The sequence below is a fragment of the Puntigrus tetrazona genome, chromosome 2 (assembly GCF_018831695.1).
Source record: "Puntigrus tetrazona isolate hp1 chromosome 2, ASM1883169v1, whole genome shotgun sequence".
Classification (NCBI taxonomy): Eukaryota; Metazoa; Chordata; class Actinopteri; order Cypriniformes; family Cyprinidae; genus Puntigrus; species Puntigrus tetrazona.
Genome location: NC_056700.1, coordinates 23,457,277 through 23,475,883, shown reverse-complemented (window position 1 = coordinate 23,475,883; position 18,607 = coordinate 23,457,277). Strand labels below are relative to the sequence as shown.

General features: G+C 36.7%; 1 protein-coding gene across 2 annotated transcripts in view; it reads left to right on the top strand.

Annotated features, from left to right (window-relative positions):
- The window catches only part of pax3a (paired box 3a), a 29,498-nt gene extending 11,549 nt beyond the window's left edge, over positions 1–17,949 (top strand). For both annotated transcript variants that reach the window (XM_043254927.1, XM_043254916.1), the window contains exons 5-9: positions 4,795–4,994; positions 5,673–5,838; positions 6,499–6,719; positions 13,648–13,911; positions 16,345–17,949. In XM_043254927.1, coding sequence (XP_043110862.1) covers positions 4,795–4,994; positions 5,673–5,838; positions 6,499–6,719; positions 13,648–13,911; positions 16,345–16,362 — 869 coding nt within the window. In that variant the 3' untranslated portion in view covers positions 16,363–17,949. The remainder of the gene's footprint in view (positions 1–4,794; positions 4,995–5,672; positions 5,839–6,498; positions 6,720–13,647; positions 13,912–16,344) is intronic.
- The last annotated feature ends 658 nt before the right edge of the window (positions 17,950–18,607 follow it).

The window sequence follows — 18,607 nt, the reverse complement described above, 5'->3', positions numbered from 1 at the left end:
CGTCATTTTGGCTTCTGTTTTTCAGCCTTCTCTTGTTTCTCTGTGATTATGCCTGGAATTCACCACAACCCCTTTAACGTCCATCCAAATGCTACGGAGTTCATTCAGCAGAGCGCTCATCTCTCTCTCTCTTTTCTCGAGCGCACTGATAAATGCTGTGTGTAGCTGGCAGGCTGCAGGTTTGTGGGGTTTTGTCCTGCGTGTGAGAGGAATATAAATCTGAAGTGTGAGCGAGAGGCACCATGCGCTGGTATCATGAATTAACGCTCACTAAATAACAATAGGCCTACTGGAGACTCTTCCTGTGCCTAGAGGCTTCAAAAATGCCCTCCTTCTAAAGGCATGTTAAAAACCATTACTAAATTAATGACTTTTGACTATAAATAATGTGAAACTGAGTGATCATTTCACAATGTTTTTATACTTAAGGACACATTAAAGTAAAAGCACAGAATTTTTTCCAGGTTGTAAATAAAAGGAAAAATAGTGGAATATTGCTTTACAAAGAGATACTATGTCAATCTTTCAGTCTGTTTCTTTGTAATTATTAAGTTTTAAATGAAAATTATTTTACCACCTGTGTTAAATATATCTATTCATTCAACAAAACCCAGTTCAAAGCCCAGTACTTTACAAAGAGTACTTTATCAGAGTAAATATTTACATTCCTAGTGCTTATTCTTGTTGTTTCACACTTGTTTTTAAAATTGAATTCAGTTTGATAGTATCTTTACTGTTAGCGTTATGCAGATAAAGTGGTCCAGATGTTTCTTGTGTGGCTTCATCAGTGTTTCTCTCTGTCTCTTTTTCTTGGTGCAACTTATCACTCATTGCAGCTAGACTTTCAGTCGTTCATTTTAATCACAGTTTTGATGACGAAAGACAAAGCCTCTGTCAAAAGTCAAAGCGTGAGGGAGAGAAGCGGTTGGTGGTGTATTGGGACAGGTATGCTGTGGGAAGTGGACACAGTATGAGATTCCTGTCCTGCTGAAATTCTCTCAGGATCTCACAGGGAGTCTGTCAGTCTTGCTGTTTAGCAGTATGAAACGTTTGCAGTTCACAAGATCTCTTTTTTCTCGAAAACACCTAACTGGATGGTTAAAACATAATAAAACATTTTTTCACACAATTAAAGGGCAAAATATTTTATTTCAAATTATTGGTCTCTGTTATAAGCGCTTGGTTATTTGTAGAAAATTCTATGCTTTTAAATTTCTTTATAACTTTTTATTCAAAATTCAAATATCTCGGTGACAGTTTCAGTCATTAAAAAAAAAATTTTCACACAATTTTAAACTTACTTTTTGACATCTATTGCTTTCTCATTCATTCACATTTCTAGAATATTTATTATTATTGTTTTAACATTTATTGCAGATTTCAAGATTTTGGTTATTCAGATGAAATTACATGCTTTTTCCCCGCCTGTTTTTTATTATACTTTGATAATTTAATAATAATTATAATGCAGTTTCTGTCCGTATCAATCTGATTGAATCTGGTTTATAATGATATAATGCTATTTGGAATTTTAAGTAAAATTTTATATTCCAGGAAAATCAAAGAAAGATACGTCTGAGAGAAGTATCTGTTTAACGTACGTCAGTGCAGCAAATGGACATGATGGACGAGACCGAGACTGACAATCACGTTAAACTAGAATCGCTATTCCCACACACCACTCACTAGTCACTAAACTAGTCCCCCAGGTGCCATTGAGCGATCTGCCCCCTCTTCTTCTTCTTTTTCCCCCCGAACTCTCTCCGTATCGCTCTTTCGCCGTCACCCCCCACCACCTCCACCTCTGTAACCCCCTGGCCGTGGAGGAGGAAGGGTTCGGGGGCGGCCCCCCGCTGTTCCCCTGCGGAGCCCCCATTGCCCTGCGTCCAGCCCTCATTGTGCCCACCTCCCCCCGGCCCCCTGCCAGGCAGGTGACAGGGGCCTCAATGCTGCCCGGACCGAGCTCATGGAACCTACAGATGGAGCGTGGAAATCAGACTCCAAAGAGCTCAGTCACCATTCTCACTAAACAGGCCAACAAAAGACTGCCAAATAACTCCCCAAAAGAGATGGAGAGAGAGAGAGAGAGAGAGAGAGAGAGAGAGAAGGAGCGCGAGAGAGAAAGAGCCAAATGCAACAGTGTCATTTACAGATTACAGTCTGTAGCGTTTGACTTTTTTGTAGAAGTAATGGTACAAAATCCAAAGCAGTTATGGAAAAGACTTATTCTATTTTTTATTTATTTATTTTTATTTTATTTTGGTTTGTTTGGTGTTTTGTGCAGCCAAATGATACGCAATGTTTTTAATTTACTTTTAAAATTGAATTTACTTGCTTTTATATTATTTTAATTATTTTAGATTATTTGTTTTAATAATTTTACTTAATTTAGTTTTATTTAATTTTCTTTGCAGAATTTTGTTTTCAATGATATTGATAGAAACCAAGGAATCAATGGAAAGGCTGGATTATTTATTTTAACAAATGTATTATTTTTCCTTTGTTTACTTTTATCGGTAGCATATAATTTATGATTATAATAACTGATAAAACACTGACTTTTTTTTACGTATTTGTATGGGGTTTTCATACTTTTTAAATTTGATATACTTTTACTTTTTCTCCTTTTATGCAGTAACTTCTTTTTCTTGCGTAATTTAAATTTTATTCTTTTTCGTTTCTTTATATTTTATTATATTAAGTTTTATTTTATTTGGCTTTTTCGCAGCGATGATGATAGAAATTCAAGGGAACTAACAAAGAAAAAAAGCGAAAAGTGAGATGTTTTACTTGTGCCCAAATCATAAAGCGATTTAGAAACTCTCGTGCCTTCTCTTTTCCTCGTAGGATTTGATTTGATGGTTTGATTTCTGGATGTTAGTTTTGGGGGAATATCATGTTTTTATGTGCTTACTTTAATTTGCGACTCGGTTCTCTGAGGGCTTTCTTTATGAAGAAAATGATAAATGCCATATTTTCAGTAACTGGCTGTTCATTCCAGGTTATGTCAACTAAAAATAGTCCAGACTTTTGGGAAAAATGGCATGAAAAGAGACTTTTCAGTAGCATTAGAGAGTGGAAAAGTGGTAAAGGACAGTCTTCCCTCCCTCCTTGTTTCTCTCTTTCCTTTCCGTCTCTCTTGAGATGCCCAGAGAGATGCACTCTGGAACCGGGCAGCAGTATTTCCTGCATGGCTCCAGGCTGGAGAACGACTCTTCACTTTAAATTAAACCTTAAAATCTCTCTTTCCTCTTCACTCTTTTTCTTGTTTGCCCTCTTTGTCTGCCGGAGAAATACACCTGCATATCCAAAAAAAGTTTTAGAAGCATTGCCTAGTTTTTTAACTTATGGCATTTTCATAATACCTTCCAACTAAAAAAACGGTTTTAAATTTCAACTGTAAAACCATATTAGACGAGCCTGTGTAGATTGTCAAAGGAATAATTTGTTTGATTGGCACAATTCAGATCTAACTCTTTGCATATAGCTTACTTGTGGGTTGTTATAATTCATTAATGTGTACTAGAACTAGATTTTACGGGACGTTTTGGTTGCATTTTTACTTTAAGGCTCTGTGGACGCGGTTTCGCCGGGCGTCTTTTTACGTTTTGTGTTTCAACCATATGGGGGTGAAAATCGAAGAGAGAGCGAACAAGAGAAAGGAGATGGCTAGTGTCAGACGAAGCAGATGTGGCGTTGGCGAGTTCTGGACGGGGGCTTTCGAGGCGTATTACTGGACAATAGCTGGCTGTCACGCTAGTTTGAGGAGCCTAATCATTTGATAGGGCCCCCCTCCTCTGGGTACAGATTCCCTGAGCTTTAGTCCACTCACACCGACATTCTCTTCTGCTGAATTAGCTACGAAAGAACCTCTCACCCGGTCCAACTTCACAAATAATACCTGCATATGATGTGTGTGTTTGTGTGTAAACACAGAGCTCTGGCCGAGAGAAAGTGATAGAAACCAAACAACTTACAGGAGTATCTCGCCAAATCGAACCAAATTTTAAAGAGTAATTCTCAGATATTGGTTTGCTGATAGTTGCAATGCAACTGAACGCACAAGTCGTGGATCCTGTTTCACTTGTTGTTATTGCAATGGGAATATTTTACTACATTTTGTGCATTCGTATATTGAATATGCAGAATGTGTTCCTTTGTGAATTCAGAAATGGTGTACAAAATAATTTCCACGGCATTTTTGCTCCCAACAAAATTTAGCACCTATTCATTCATTCATTAATCATGTCTTTGTTTATGTATCTAAAAAATTTGCTTTCTATTATTTATTTTAATCGTTTTTTTTTTTTAGAAAATAAATTGTTTTAGTAGTTTAATTATTTAGATTATGAAGTAATTTACTTATGTGTATATGTATATGTATTTTTTTACAATTAATTCATTCATTAATTAATTGTTTTATGAATTTATGTAATTTGCAGTAGTATTTTTATTTTATTTTTAAATCCTTCACTTTGTTTAGTCACACAAACAATGAATTTTGTATGATTTTTAAAAATATATATACATTGAATGCCACTGAGGACTGGGGCTGTTAAAAGCACCATTAAATATCCTAAAAAGTGGTTGGCCTATGTATGAGGTATGACTTTTTTGCTCTATTTTCCAATTCTTCTGAAGCCATATAACAGCTTTATTTGAGAAACGGACCAAAATCCAAGTCATGAACTATTCATTTAAAGTTTGTGCTCTTCTGAAACTAATGAAAATCTCTCAAAGCTGATGCCAGTATTCTTCATTCAATAATAGCTTATTTGATTGTGTTCTTTGCAGCAAGCCACTCAGACGAGGGCTCGGACGTGGACTCAGAACCGGGTTTGCCATTGAAGAGGAAACAGCGGCGCAGTCGAACCACGTTCACGGCCGAGCAGCTGGAGGAGCTGGAGAGAGCTTTCGAACGCACTCATTACCCTGATATTTACACCAGAGAGGAGCTCGCTCAGAGAGCCAAACTCACAGAGGCACGAGTACAGGTACAGCAACACACATCTCTATTACTTCCAGTAAAAGCTGTTAATCAAGTGATAACTTTGCCATACTGCCACCTTGTAGCCTGTATCTTTGGAAAAGTAAACTTTCTCGTAAGTCGCAATGCGGTTTAAATTGGGAGCATTACTGGTTTACACCAAGAGACTACATTTACCAGCATTTACCCCTGCACCCTTTGCCCTGAAGTCACATGACACACTCTCATAAACACAGGCTTCTTTGTGCCACGCCTGACCTCTTGTTTTTTACCCTGGTATTCTGTCGCAGAAAAACCTCAAAACAGAATCTTTTAATAAACTCTATTATTAGGTCCCTCTAACCCAATTAAACTAGAACCCGTGACATGATGTCACCGCTTTTTAATGAGCACAGATGTTTCGATCACAATCAGACCAAACAAGCTTTCGGCTACTGAACACACAAAGAGCGCTTGTGTACACTCGGATACATCACACACACAAACACATTCTTACAGGAATAACATAGCTCCATATCAGATTCCCGAATAAAAGGGGGTGTTATGGGAAGCCCATGTTGAAATGTGTCATGTTTTCAATTTGGCACCATTTTGGGTATAAAAACAGTCTGAAGATGTGAGTAAATAGTTATTCTAAGCGTATGGGTGTTAAATGTAAGTATGTTTGTCATGTTCTGTCCTGCAGGTTTGGTTCAGTAATAGAAGAGCTCGCTGGAGGAAGCAGGCAGGAGCCAATCAGCTCATGGCGTTTAATCACCTGATTCCCGGCGGTTTCCCACCCTCTGCGATGTCGAGTCTTCAGCCCTACCAGCTGGCGGACAGCCCTTACCCTCCCTCATCTATCTCACAAGGTGGGAACTGTAATGCAGATTAATAAGTTTGGAGTCAGTATAATAATGATAAATAAAAATATTACAAGTCAGCAAGGATGCATTCAATTGAGCAAAAGTGACAGTAAAGACACTTTTATATGCGTCAAATAATCTTGGAAAAAGGTGTGTGATGGTTTCCACAAAAATATTAAGTAGCAACACAAACATTTTAATACTAATAAGAAATGCTTTTTGAGCTACAAATAAACATATGAGACCCTGGACCATAAAAGCAGTCATAGCCTACATTTGTTTACTGTATATTTGGGTTTATATATCATCTCAAAACTGAGTAAATTAACTTTCTATTGATGTATGGTTTGTTAGCATAAGACAGTATTTGGCAAAAATACAACTAGTGAAAATCTGTTATCTAAGGGTGCAAAAAAATCTAATATTGAGAAAATCGCCTTTAGAGTTGTTCAAATGAAATCCATAGCAATGCATATTACTAATCAAAAATAAAATGTAGATGTATTTATAGTAGAAAATATCTTCATGGAACAAGGTTTTTACTTAATATATCCATGCTGCTTATAACTGGTTGTAGGTTCCAGTGTCACATAATAGAGCGATTTCTGAAGTATCATCTGACAATAAAGACTCTGTTTCTTTCTCTTTCTCTTTCTCTCTCAACAGTATCGGAGCAGCCCAGCACTGTGCACAGGCCTCAGCCTCTTCCCCCCACCTCAGTGCATCAGACTGGGCTTGGCAGTGGACCGGGGGCCCAGGAGGGGAGTTCGGCCTACTGCCTCTCTTCTGGACGTCATGGTTTCTCTAGTTACTCTGACAGCTATGTGGCCGCTCCGGGCCACGCAAACCCAGTGAACCCCACCATCAGCAACGGCCTCTCATCACAGGTCAGTATCATTTCACATCACATACAGTTTGGGCATACAGTATATGGCCGCAGATACTGACCAGCTGCCAGAGGTTTCCACCAAACAATCTGTGTTATGGCTGAGACATTGTTACCCAATTTAAATGCAAAGAGGTTAGGCAATCATACAAGCCCATACAAGGAAATCTCAAAGGCGCGGTTGCAAAAGATGCCTTTTTATTCAAGTTTAGAAAGAGTAGAGAATGTAAAAAATGTCGAAATATTGCTAAATTTACACAAGGAAGTAGAAAAAAAGGGTCTTTTATACTCTTTGTACCTCACAGATGCTTATAAAAGCTGCATTTATTTTATCAGAAATACAATAAATGTCAAATATTATTAGAATTTTAAATAACTATTAATTGTAATGCATTTTAACATATTATTTATTCCTGCTGTGCAAAACTGAATTTATAGCATTATTATTCCATCTTTCAGTGTCACATGATCCTTAAAAAGTTATTCTATTATGTTAATTATAACGATATGTTAATAACATATTATTATTTTTAATGCTGATTAATATTTCTATAGAGACTGGAGATTTTTTCTCAAGATTTGTTGATGAATAGAAAGTATCACTTGTTTGAAATGGCATCACTTTTGACCAATGTAATGCAAAATTGCCAAATAAAAGCATCGATTTATTTCAAAACAAAAAATACTGGCCCCAAACCCGGAGAAAGTGTCTATTTTTACACCAACCAGCAGAATTTCAATGTGAGAATGAAGGTGTGAGGAGGGGTAGGACACGACTAAAAGGATGATGATGATGGAAACGAGAAGTGAAAGACAATTATTTGTGATTACACACTCATCAGCTGTTATCTGTCGGCTCGCCTGCTGTGCACAACGTCCTAACAACCAGAAAATGAGCTCCTAACTGCCTCAAAGCATCCGGTAGTTAGACATGAACGGCATTCTGGGTGCTGTCCTCGAACTCAAACCCCTCGGAGTGCTGCGTGATACAGATAAATGGAATGAAAGAGATGGACAGAGAGAAAATGAAATGGAAGCGGAGGAAAAAATAGAATGGCTGAGATAGAAAGCGCCCCTGGGGATGTAAGACAGAAGATGATTTTGAGAATGAGGTTCTTTCTCATAACGCACACAAAAAAAAAAGCAATGAAAGCTTGCGAGATTACCAGTACGATTCATGGAAAACACTGCCGTCTAAACACATAACCATTGATCAGATATGTTATGGTACAATAACGTTTTTGTTAAATGGACAGTTTACCAAAAAAAAGAGAAAATTCTGTCTTTGTTTACTTACCCTCATGTTTTTTCAAACTGGTTTGAAATTCAGAAGAACATTTTAGGGAATCACTGCAGCTTTTGTGATAAAACAGTAGTTCATTGTTTCCATGGTTGTCAGTCTCTGAAAAACACCTCTGAAATAGTAACATATACAACTTGGGGTCTGTTACTCATTTAAGACTATATATGCAGACTCCAGAAAACCATTTTTACGTTGCGTTTTTTTTTCTTTTTGAGGCTTGAAAGCCCAAAGTTATTGCATGAAAATTTCTTTTAATGGAAAATATAACAGGTTTGAAATTATGTGACGAGTAAAAACAACAACAACAACAACAACATCAACAAAAAAAACGAATGTTAATGTCACATAAAAATATTGGTACCATTATATAAGGTCCCACTTATTACCATTGTTAACATGAATTAAAAATTAAAGTACAATGACTAACATTAAAGACTTACTAACTAACATTTTTTTTTAAAAAAGTAACACTTTACTTAAAGGAGTCTTTTTTACACATTCCATGCACTTATTATCATAACAACAATACATTATTCATAATTACATGCAAGCAACCCAAAGCCAAAGCCTAATCCTAACCCTAACCATATAGTAAGTGCATGTAGTTAATTAACATAGCTGAGCAAAATAATGAAAAAATACTAACATGAACTAATTGAAAGTGTTATCAAAATGTGTAAATATGAAAAAGTATAAACCTTACGAAATAAAGAATCCTGTGTGTGGGTTTGGACCATCGCCTTGTGTACAGTAATTGAACTGCACAAAGTTATTTAACATGACGTATTAATTGAAGTGTGTCTAATTGCAGCGCCCCCAGCAGCAGGGTTTGTAATCAGAACCAATTCCTAGTCATTAAGGCAGCATTCCTGCGTCAGGACTGACTTAGAGGTCAGGTAGCTCTCACACTCACACTTGGTCTGTTATTGCCATTAGTGTGTGTGTGTGTGTGTGTGTGTGTGTGTGTTTTGTAACCTGGCACAGGGTCGGCTGGTGCTGTTGTGTTGTTGTTGAAGGGCAGGGATTCTCGTCGTCATGACGATGCTGGAACTCTCAGCGTCTGGGATTCTAATTACGGGAAGCTCCGGACTCTTAATTGATTGGAATGGGAGAATTTACCCTCCGTAATGCGCTGTGTAATTTATGCAAATGAGCCACTTTGTTGGCTAATTGTTTGAATTATGTATTTATCTGTGGTTTAATGTATGGTGGAATAAGCTTGGGATTCAAGGAGGCTTGTCCCTGCAGATTGGTTTGTAATTTATTACCAAAGGAAATTGTGATTATTTATAATTACATATTTTGTTTTTTCTATATTAATTACTAAAATATGACAGTACAGGGATGGTATTAGATAAAGCTTATACCAATTCCGTGGAAAGGATTGTTCGTTTCTTAAGGTTTATTCTTTTTAAAATCAACTTTTGCATATTAGAAAAAAAACTGTTTTGGTAACACTTTACAGTAAGGCCCTGTTAGTAAACATTAGTTAACTCATTAATTAACAATGGGCAGTATTTGTTGCTTTCTGTACAGAATTACTGCTTTGGTATATGTTCCAAAGAAGAAAATACATGTTATTGTCTTTTTTTTTTATGTGGCTATAAAAGAGTGTTTGTACAAGAACAATGAATGACCTGTAAAGCAGTTCAAGTCAGTCTCACATGGTTTTCTGATCCAACTTCTTTTGTTATCCCAGAATGTCATGTTCACTGTCATAAATACACTTTTAAGTTGACAAAATTCAGAAAGTCATAAAATATGGTTCGTTGCAGCTGTAGCCTGTTCTCCTTTCGATGCTAAAAATGTACTTAGTAACATTCATTTTTTTTTCGAGTTGTATAATATTTTTATCTCAGGCATCAGTTTGTGAAACCAACAAAAAAAAAAAAAAAAATATATATATATATATATATATATATATATAAAATTGTAAATATATTAGAGAAAAAAGATCTCATGGTAACACTTTACTATACGTTTTAATTACTTAAAATTAGTTAATGCATTATACTAGTATTTATTAATTTTGTTAATGAATTACTGCCATGGTATATGTTAAAAAGCAAAAGAAAAGTTTTTCCCTTTTTAGCGTTTTTGTTGTTGCTGTAAAAAATTAAATACAAGAGCATATTCCTATAAATCAATTCAAGTTCACAATTTTTTCTCCCATAATTTCCCTGTTTATTGTCTACCCCCTCTCAGAATTTCATAAAACAATTTTAGTTACAGCTATAGCCCGATCTCCTGTCAAAAAAATGCACTTAGTAATATTTAAAAAAATTTTATGCATTGGTTTGTATAAAGTTTTTTATGAAGTTTGAAATAAATAAATAGACGAGACAAAATCTAATGCATCAGTTTGCGAAACCAACAACAACAAAACCAAAAATTGTAACCCCAAAATTCGCTAAATGTATTTAATCTGAAATATTCCATTAAAATGGCATTTTATATGCATCTGGGAACATTGCCTTTTTGGCGAATGTGGGCTGCTTCCTCCGGACAGCTGCGTACATGCATCGCCCTGGCTGGGAAAATGTTTTATGAGGAAGCTTTTTGTCAACAACTCCTGTCTGTGGTCTGGACATGGAAGGAACATTTTAGCTTTCACCTCACATGTAGCCGGGCCCGGGCCCCCCATGGGGAGGTGAACGAGAGAGTTTAACCTCCATGTGCTTTCCATTTGTTAAGCATCACACATCAGCGTGTGACTCACACATGCGCCGCTGTACATGATATACGCTGTCAGCTCGTGTGATCCTTGAGTTATCTGCAAGGTGGGGAAAGCACCTGAAAATCTGCGAGCGCTTAGAGCTTTCAGTCCATTTCTCTTCTGAAACAGCTGTTGAAGATGAACCCCAGAAGGAATTCCATGACCCTTCACACCGCTTGTAAAAGCGTTAACCGCACATACACACATGGTTTCTTTGCAAAATGAGGAAATACCATAGACGCCCGTTTTTTTTTCTAGAAAGGAACATTCCAGGTTCGATACAAGTTGCGTTCATTTTAAACCATTTGTTTTCTAAATTTGTGTTTTGTTTCATCTTGATTGATTTTATAGTCGATAATCGATCATGACTTTGCACAGATTTGGTACGATGAGGAGATACTGAGATTCTTTAAACCTTATAAAATAAATAGACTTGCAATGGAAATGAATGAGGCAGATTTTTAAGATCTGAAAAGCAAAAATATTTAAATTCTCAAAATTATGTATAACATGCATCATTTTATATTTATTTCGCATACAAATGATGTTAATTGTGTTTAATTTTATATACAAAAAAAATTTATTTAGTTAGTTCATTTTAATGCATTTTATAGCCATTTTATAGTTTGAGGTGTAACTGAATATAACCTTACACAAAAAAGGCTATTAATCATTTTTTTCCTCCATGCTGAAATCATGTTAATACACATTAATTACGTTTTGGGGTTGCACTTTTAAAACAGAAATTTTTAATAATTTAGTACTAGCAACCTTCATTTCCATCGTAAGTGCATCTCTGTAACTGAGATCGTTTTATATATACGAATAAAAACATTATTTATGGATTGTTTTTCCAATTGAGCACCTCTCCAGATGTCCCCACAGGGAGGTTTTTGAGGGATTTAGCTCACTCCTAGGACAGATTTGTCCCTAAAGAATATTTAAGCTACATATGACGTACTTATTCCATATGTTTCTTCTGGTTTCTAAGATCAAATCTTGCTAGAAAATGCCATAACGCTGTTTTTTTTTTTTTTTTTTTTTTTTTTTATCTGGCTATGCTCTCTTCTCAGACACACAACTCTACACTCACAATTGTTTTCAGGAAAATGTTAACCGGGCAAAGAAATACAGCCCCTCTCGACTGACTCCACCTCTCTTTGGTTGCACCGGGTAACGGTTTAAAAGGAACCATGTGTCCAGCAGGATGGGGAATAATTTGACTCTCATGGACTCTGGACAGAGTCAGTGGGCCGGCCGGTTGTTCAGTCGTTCGTCGGTTCGCAAGGAGATTTTTTTCTGGGCCGGGCTGGTTTTGATTAATGATTAGCAGAGGGAGGGAACTGATCTGTGTTTGGCCCATCAAGCGGCGTCCGAGAGCTCGCAGACACTGATGGCACACTCGCGTCTCGCTTCCATCTGTCTGTCACTGGTGGGAATTAGACACGGGCAGCCAGAGACGCCGTGTGAGAGCTGGAGAGAGCTTCACTCGCTGTCAACAAATCATTTCAGATGTGTCCTACACACTGCTGTTTGATAAAAGGGAGGCCTGAATTAAAAACTTTAGCGTCGTCATTATGTTCGGTTTTGTGCGTTGAACTCATTTCACATCACAGAGTTTAAAACAAAAGCAAACTTTCATTGTTTTATTTGGTGAAGCTGAAGAATTCTGATAGGTCTGAGAACTTAAGTTAATCCATGTGTATTAAAACATGTGTTTCAAAAATGATTTTAGTTCTTTTTAAGTAAATTTGAGAAGTTCTGAATAGTAGCTGTGAGTTATTGCCAGGGTGTTGATACACTGTAAAGAGCTGTGCCGTTAAATAACAGTAATTTTCTGGCAGCAGGGTTGCCAGGAACGTACTGTTAATTTACAGCTCTTCATTTTTACAGCATGTTACAGTTATACTACCGTGGACATTAACCATGGTATTCAATAGCTTCAAACAGTTATGTAAACTTATTTAAATTGAAAAAAATATGTCGTAGTAAAAAACAACAGACATTTTAAATAATCCTCAACCCTTTAAACCCCACAACAAAACCCTCATGAACACTTATATTGCGCACACTACAAAGTGTTTAGTGATGAACAGCTGCTATTGACAAGCAGAATCACTGAAGAAAAGAGAAAAAGATTTAAGTACTGTTGATATTCTTCTTGTTTTCGGACACTAACGCGATGGAGATCAGTGTTACTTTTAGTTGGGTTCTTGAACCTTGGCTTTGTAACATTAGTTTTTCTTTGGCTGCTGTAAACATGTGTTTTAGATCCAAGATCCAAGGCTGCAATATTGTTAATACTGCAATATCGTTATCCCTTCTCTTGCTAAAGTGATGTTGTAATAAAGTACTAGAGCAAAACAGGCAAGAATCGGCGCATGAATCTCAGCAATGGTGACAATCAACCAAAAATAAATAAAATGATCAGCTCTGAACATCACCAAACCTGCAGCTGAAACTCAACACTAAAACAAAAGCAGAAAGAAAAGCAGAAAGAAAATAAGTGGACAATTCAGTGGCATGATTTATTCATTAAGTTTTAAATTCATTAAGTTTTTGTTTGCATATGATATGTGTGTATATATGATGTATATGTAAAGAGACTCACGTATACCCTAAAAATGTTTGTATTTTAATTATATATTTAAATTTAGTTATTTATTTAATGCTTTTCAAGGTTTTACTTTGTAGTTTTAGTGAACTCTAATTACACTGCTTTGTCAAATAAAACAAATTTGCAAGCATGAATTAAATGTGATTCTCTGAACTCACTTGGTTACCAGAATTTGGTCATGCATTCGCTCACCAGCTTGAGCTGCATGGAAAATCATTGGTCTAGACCAGGCTAGGCTCGCTTTAAATTAACTCTGCACAGTTATACTTACGCGTCCTCTTGTTTTCCCTCAGGTGATGGGGTTGTTGAATCCGGGTGGAGTGCCTCACCAGCCGCAGGGTGATTTTGCCCTCTCTCCATTGACGGGTGGTTTGGAGCCCAGCACAGGCATGGCTCCCAGCTGTCACTCCTCTCAGAGACTGGAGGCTCTGCCAGGCCTTCCCAGCATGCCAACTCTGCCCAGCTCCCAGTCCTACTGCCCCTCCAGCTACACTTCACCCGGCTACAGCGTGGACCACGTGGCGTCTTACCAGTACAGCCAATACGGGCAGAGCAAGGTGAATACCAGAACTGAGTTAGTTGTGGAAATGTAAAAAGTCCAGTGTTGCATGCGATGCATAGAATTTTGAATTGTTGTTTTTTGTTTTTAAGTTTTCTGTTTTCACTTTAGAGTTAGTTAAAGTTTTCGTTTTTTGCCTATATTGTCTTCATTCATTTTTAATTCACTTTTATTTTAGCACATGAGGTAAAAATAAATTAAAATAAGAAATGTTGCTTTCAAATCTAACTGAAATAAAATGTAATATGTAATCATTATAATAATAAGTAAAATTATGTTTTGCATTTGATGCATAGCTGTGTTATTTTATAGATGCTATTGCGGTTTTTATAAATTTTTGTAATTTTTAAAATATTATTTTTATTTTTTATAATTTTAGCACATCAAGTTAATTCAAAAAGTTAATTCGAATAAGAAGTGCCTTTGCAACTAGCTGAAATCAAACAAGTATTTTTAATATTTGTATTATTTTGCAGATTTATTGAAAAACAAAATAGTTAAATTGATTGGATGAAGGCAAATCTAAAGTAGTCGATTGTGATTTAAGCGGTCCTGCATGTCACCCGTGAGGAGTCAATCATTTGATTAAAAATTATTTAATAAAAATATATATATATATATATATATATATATATATATAAATCATTCACAATTAGTTGCAAATAGATTTGACATTGGCTGTAATTCATCTCTTTTCTAAAGAGAAATGTTTTGTTGAAACAACAGTTAAAAAGTGCATTAAAGGTTGTAGTAGTCACATTCATCCTTTTTCATTAAATGATATTTTTACACTTTTTGACACTTTTATTGATGCATGTCATATGATTTTGATGAGCTGCTTCACCACAGCTCGACATTTTAGAAGCACCGTTTAAACCGCTACGGTTCAGCCAGGAAACTTTTTTTTCAAACGCGGTGATTCTGCAGAGAAACGCGATCATCTAAACGTCAACAGAGATTATTTTCAGTTAAGTATTGGTCTTTTAATCTGAGGGTGTAATCATAGGTTTACATTAGTTAGTTGTAATCCGCCGGGCCGCCACGCAGGTAAACGCTGCCCTGGTTTACGATGCTTAACCCGTGACCTTTCACGACCCAGCGAGATGAGCTATATCTCATCAGCTCCAGGCATCCGTCAGCCAGCCATGTAATGAGCTCTGGGTAACAAAGATATCGTTCATGATCCACTCGAACACGCGGTGAAACGAGAGGAGAACATGTTAGACAGAAGCGGAGGGGGAGACATGTCGAGTGCCCAATCCAGGACTGCATCTTGATATCATTAATTTGCTGGGGTCCGCACCCCGTAAGCTCAGAGCTGGGGGTCCGTGGAGGAGTTAGCGGGGGTCTCGTGTAGGAGTAGAATGGCCCGTGGCAGGCAGAGATTAGAACCATGTGTTTCAGACGGGTCAGATCTGTAGTTGCTGTTGATCATTGACTCTGATCCATACAGAACCGAATATAGGACAGCTCTCTTTTCCTTTCTCCCCCTTCTCTCGCTCTCTCTTGCTTTCTCTCTCTGTCTGTCTTTTTAGTGGAATTGGCACGCACCGGCTCGCTCAATCATGCACTGTGTTTTGTTGGATCATACGCTTTTGCATATTACGATTTCTTGGCAAAGGCTACGTCAATTTAGTTATATATTGATATCAGTGGTTCTCAGCCGTTGTGCCGGAGCCCACTAGGAGGCATCAGTAGACTTCCAAGACCTTAATATGATGCATTCATTGTGATGAGTTTTGTGTGTTAGTGTGTGAGTATATATATATATATATATATGTGTGTGTGTGTGTGTGTGTGTGTGTGTCTATTTTATTGTGTTACTTAGCAGTATTTTAGTAATTTTTATCTAATCAAAAAGAAGTTATCTGTTAATGCAAATGAACTACATGCAAAACTGTAAAAAATTGATCGACAATCGATTACTAAACTAATTACTAATTTAATTTTATTTTAATTTTATTTTATTATTTAAACTTGTCCACAGTAACAAAGTAATCTAAAATAGTGTAGATTAGTGTGCATTTAATCATTTATGTGTAGTTATACACAGTAAAATATTCACATTCACACGTTTGAGTTTTAAATCCATTTTAAACATTATTTTAGTATCATTTATATATTGTTATAGGTTTTAATATTTAGAATTTTATTTAATAGTTTCTGTTTTCCTTTTAGTTAGAATTTTAGTTACATTTTTAATAATATCGCTGTGTATTTTTGTAATTTTTATTAGTTCTGTGTCTGCATGCTTTTTATTATTATTATTATTATGTTTATATTATGTTCTTCATATTAATCTAAATGAAAATGAGAATTGTCTCAGGACCTAAGTGAAATGTTATGTAATTTCTGTTCATGTTTATTTAATTTCTAGTAATGATATTTTTATAGCGTCATAATAACATTAACATCTCTCTCTCTCTTTCAGGTGCCTTTCATCATCTGAAACCCAGCATTGACTGAATGAAGACAGGCAGGAAGGAGATGAAGAGATCTATGGAATGATCTGACCGTTGCACTTGAGCTCTCCTTCACCTCTTGAACGTTTGACCAAAATGACCATCCGTCCTCAAACTCCCGCTCGAGGAGCGCTGCGGAGAGGCCAGGGGTGCCGGCGGTCCTCTCCAACGCCTGTGGGTCCAAGTTGCAACCGAGTTGTTTTTTTACGAGGGGGATATAGCGGGTGGGCTTGGGTTGGGTTTAGAACCAGACTGAGAACGGGGTTAGTTTGACCATTTAGACCTGGAGCAAACAGCCTCTCCGTATTTCCACCTCATTTCGGAAAAAGGCAACGGCATCACACGTTCTGACGACGCTTGCCACCTCCTTCCCGGAGGGCGCCAAGCCGCGGGACGCGAGGAGGACAAAGGGAAAGGACATAAAAGGACAAATAAACAACTCAAAGACTGAGACTGTGCTTATAAACAGCATGGAATGGCAGGGAAGAGTGTGGCGCCATACTCTGATATCAGCTGTCCACTGACGGACGCACTTTAGTGGCTGGTTTCTGACAACTCGACGGTTACTCTTCGGTTGAGACACATTTTCTTTGACTATATTTAGGAAATAAGGGCTCGGAAAAGACAGGTGTGCCGACTTTCCTTAATTCTCGTTCACAGATAAATGACTGAACACACAAGGACATGCTCACATTTGGCACTCGCTCTCAGGCCCTTTTCATAGAGAGAACGAGGGCGACCTAAACGGAATGCACTCAAGAGTCCGATGGCATTTCATCGGCCCTCTGTAGTGCAGACTATATAACACAGACCCCAGTCGCTTGAGCACACGCTATTACCATGTTCAGAATGGACTACTAGTGTATTGCTCATCGCCTACAGTATATACTAAAATAATGCAACATAAAGGTAGTATGCCACATTGCATTTTTAATCGAAATGAAAACTTGTTTACTGGTTACAGTGGAATGGAAAAGTCAAATGGGATATAATACTGTGTAGAAGCTCGTCCAGTTAGTTTCGGAAGCAGACAAATTGCACGCGATACGCATAGTGCATACTGAACATTAGTAGTACGGTAGTATGCTGTTCTGAACATTCAGAGAGACCCCCGCCACAAATCGAACACAAGGAAAGTGCAATACACACTCAATACCTCATAAACACTCATCTGTTCTTACTCGCTCACGAAAGTCATCTGTTCTTAAACTCTGATTGTTTTTCACGCAAAGAAAAGGTTCCAGATGATGCAGCGTTTCATTATGTGGATGGATGTCACCTTTATTTTTACTCTGCAGTTTGGAGAAGATCTGCAGATGACGTTCTTCGTTCCGTCTCTGTACCACAACGTTCTTGTCTTATTTTTTACCTTGTTTTTATACTTTCATGTTTTTTTTCTGTTCTCGACTGCATATAATTGTTGATGGATAATGTGTAAAATGCAGCACTATTTACTATTTATAAGAAAAAAAAATAAATTGCATTCAAGCTTATTGTTTTGAAATGATTGATTTTTTTGACCTTTAAAAACTTTTTAAAAATATTTGCCATATTTTTTGCTTTCTCTCGTTTCCCATTTCCTCTTTTTTTTAAATAACCCTTCTACGTTTGCTTGTGGGAATAAACAACAAATTGCGTTATTTTCCCGGATCACGTTAACAATCACTCTGCACCTGTATAAAATAATAAACCACGCATGAAAGGCTTTTTTTAAGAAAATTAGCATGACCGTTCACAATAACTATCAGATTTATTCAGCCTTCAGCTTCCCTGAGCACTTTTATTCATTTAAAAATATATTCAGTTTCTAAAAAACACTCTTTCATGACAAAGTCCCTCTCTCCGGGGAGCTCTTAAGAGGGTTAATGACTAAAGCAGAGCGCTGTAAACCATCCAAACACAACAGACGACGAGAACAAAGTCATTTTTCCTTCTTTCTCTTTCTTTCTTTTCTCTCGTAAATGCATTAGGTGTTTTCAGCCGGTCATTTTCTTGTGTATTAGTGTTTATTTTTAGTATAGTAAAATGTAACACAGTTTAAAAAGCTCCAAATGTGTTTCTTAACGTGTAAAAAAAGATGTGTTCTTTAGAAATCCACACAAATATAAATGTTTTATGCAGCACAAGTTTATCTAATTGATTGATTTCCTCAAATTTACTTTTCATTTCTATTTTGCCCATATATGCTTATTTTAATGCCATCGTTTTTGTTTTATTGGCTTTGTCAAAGCA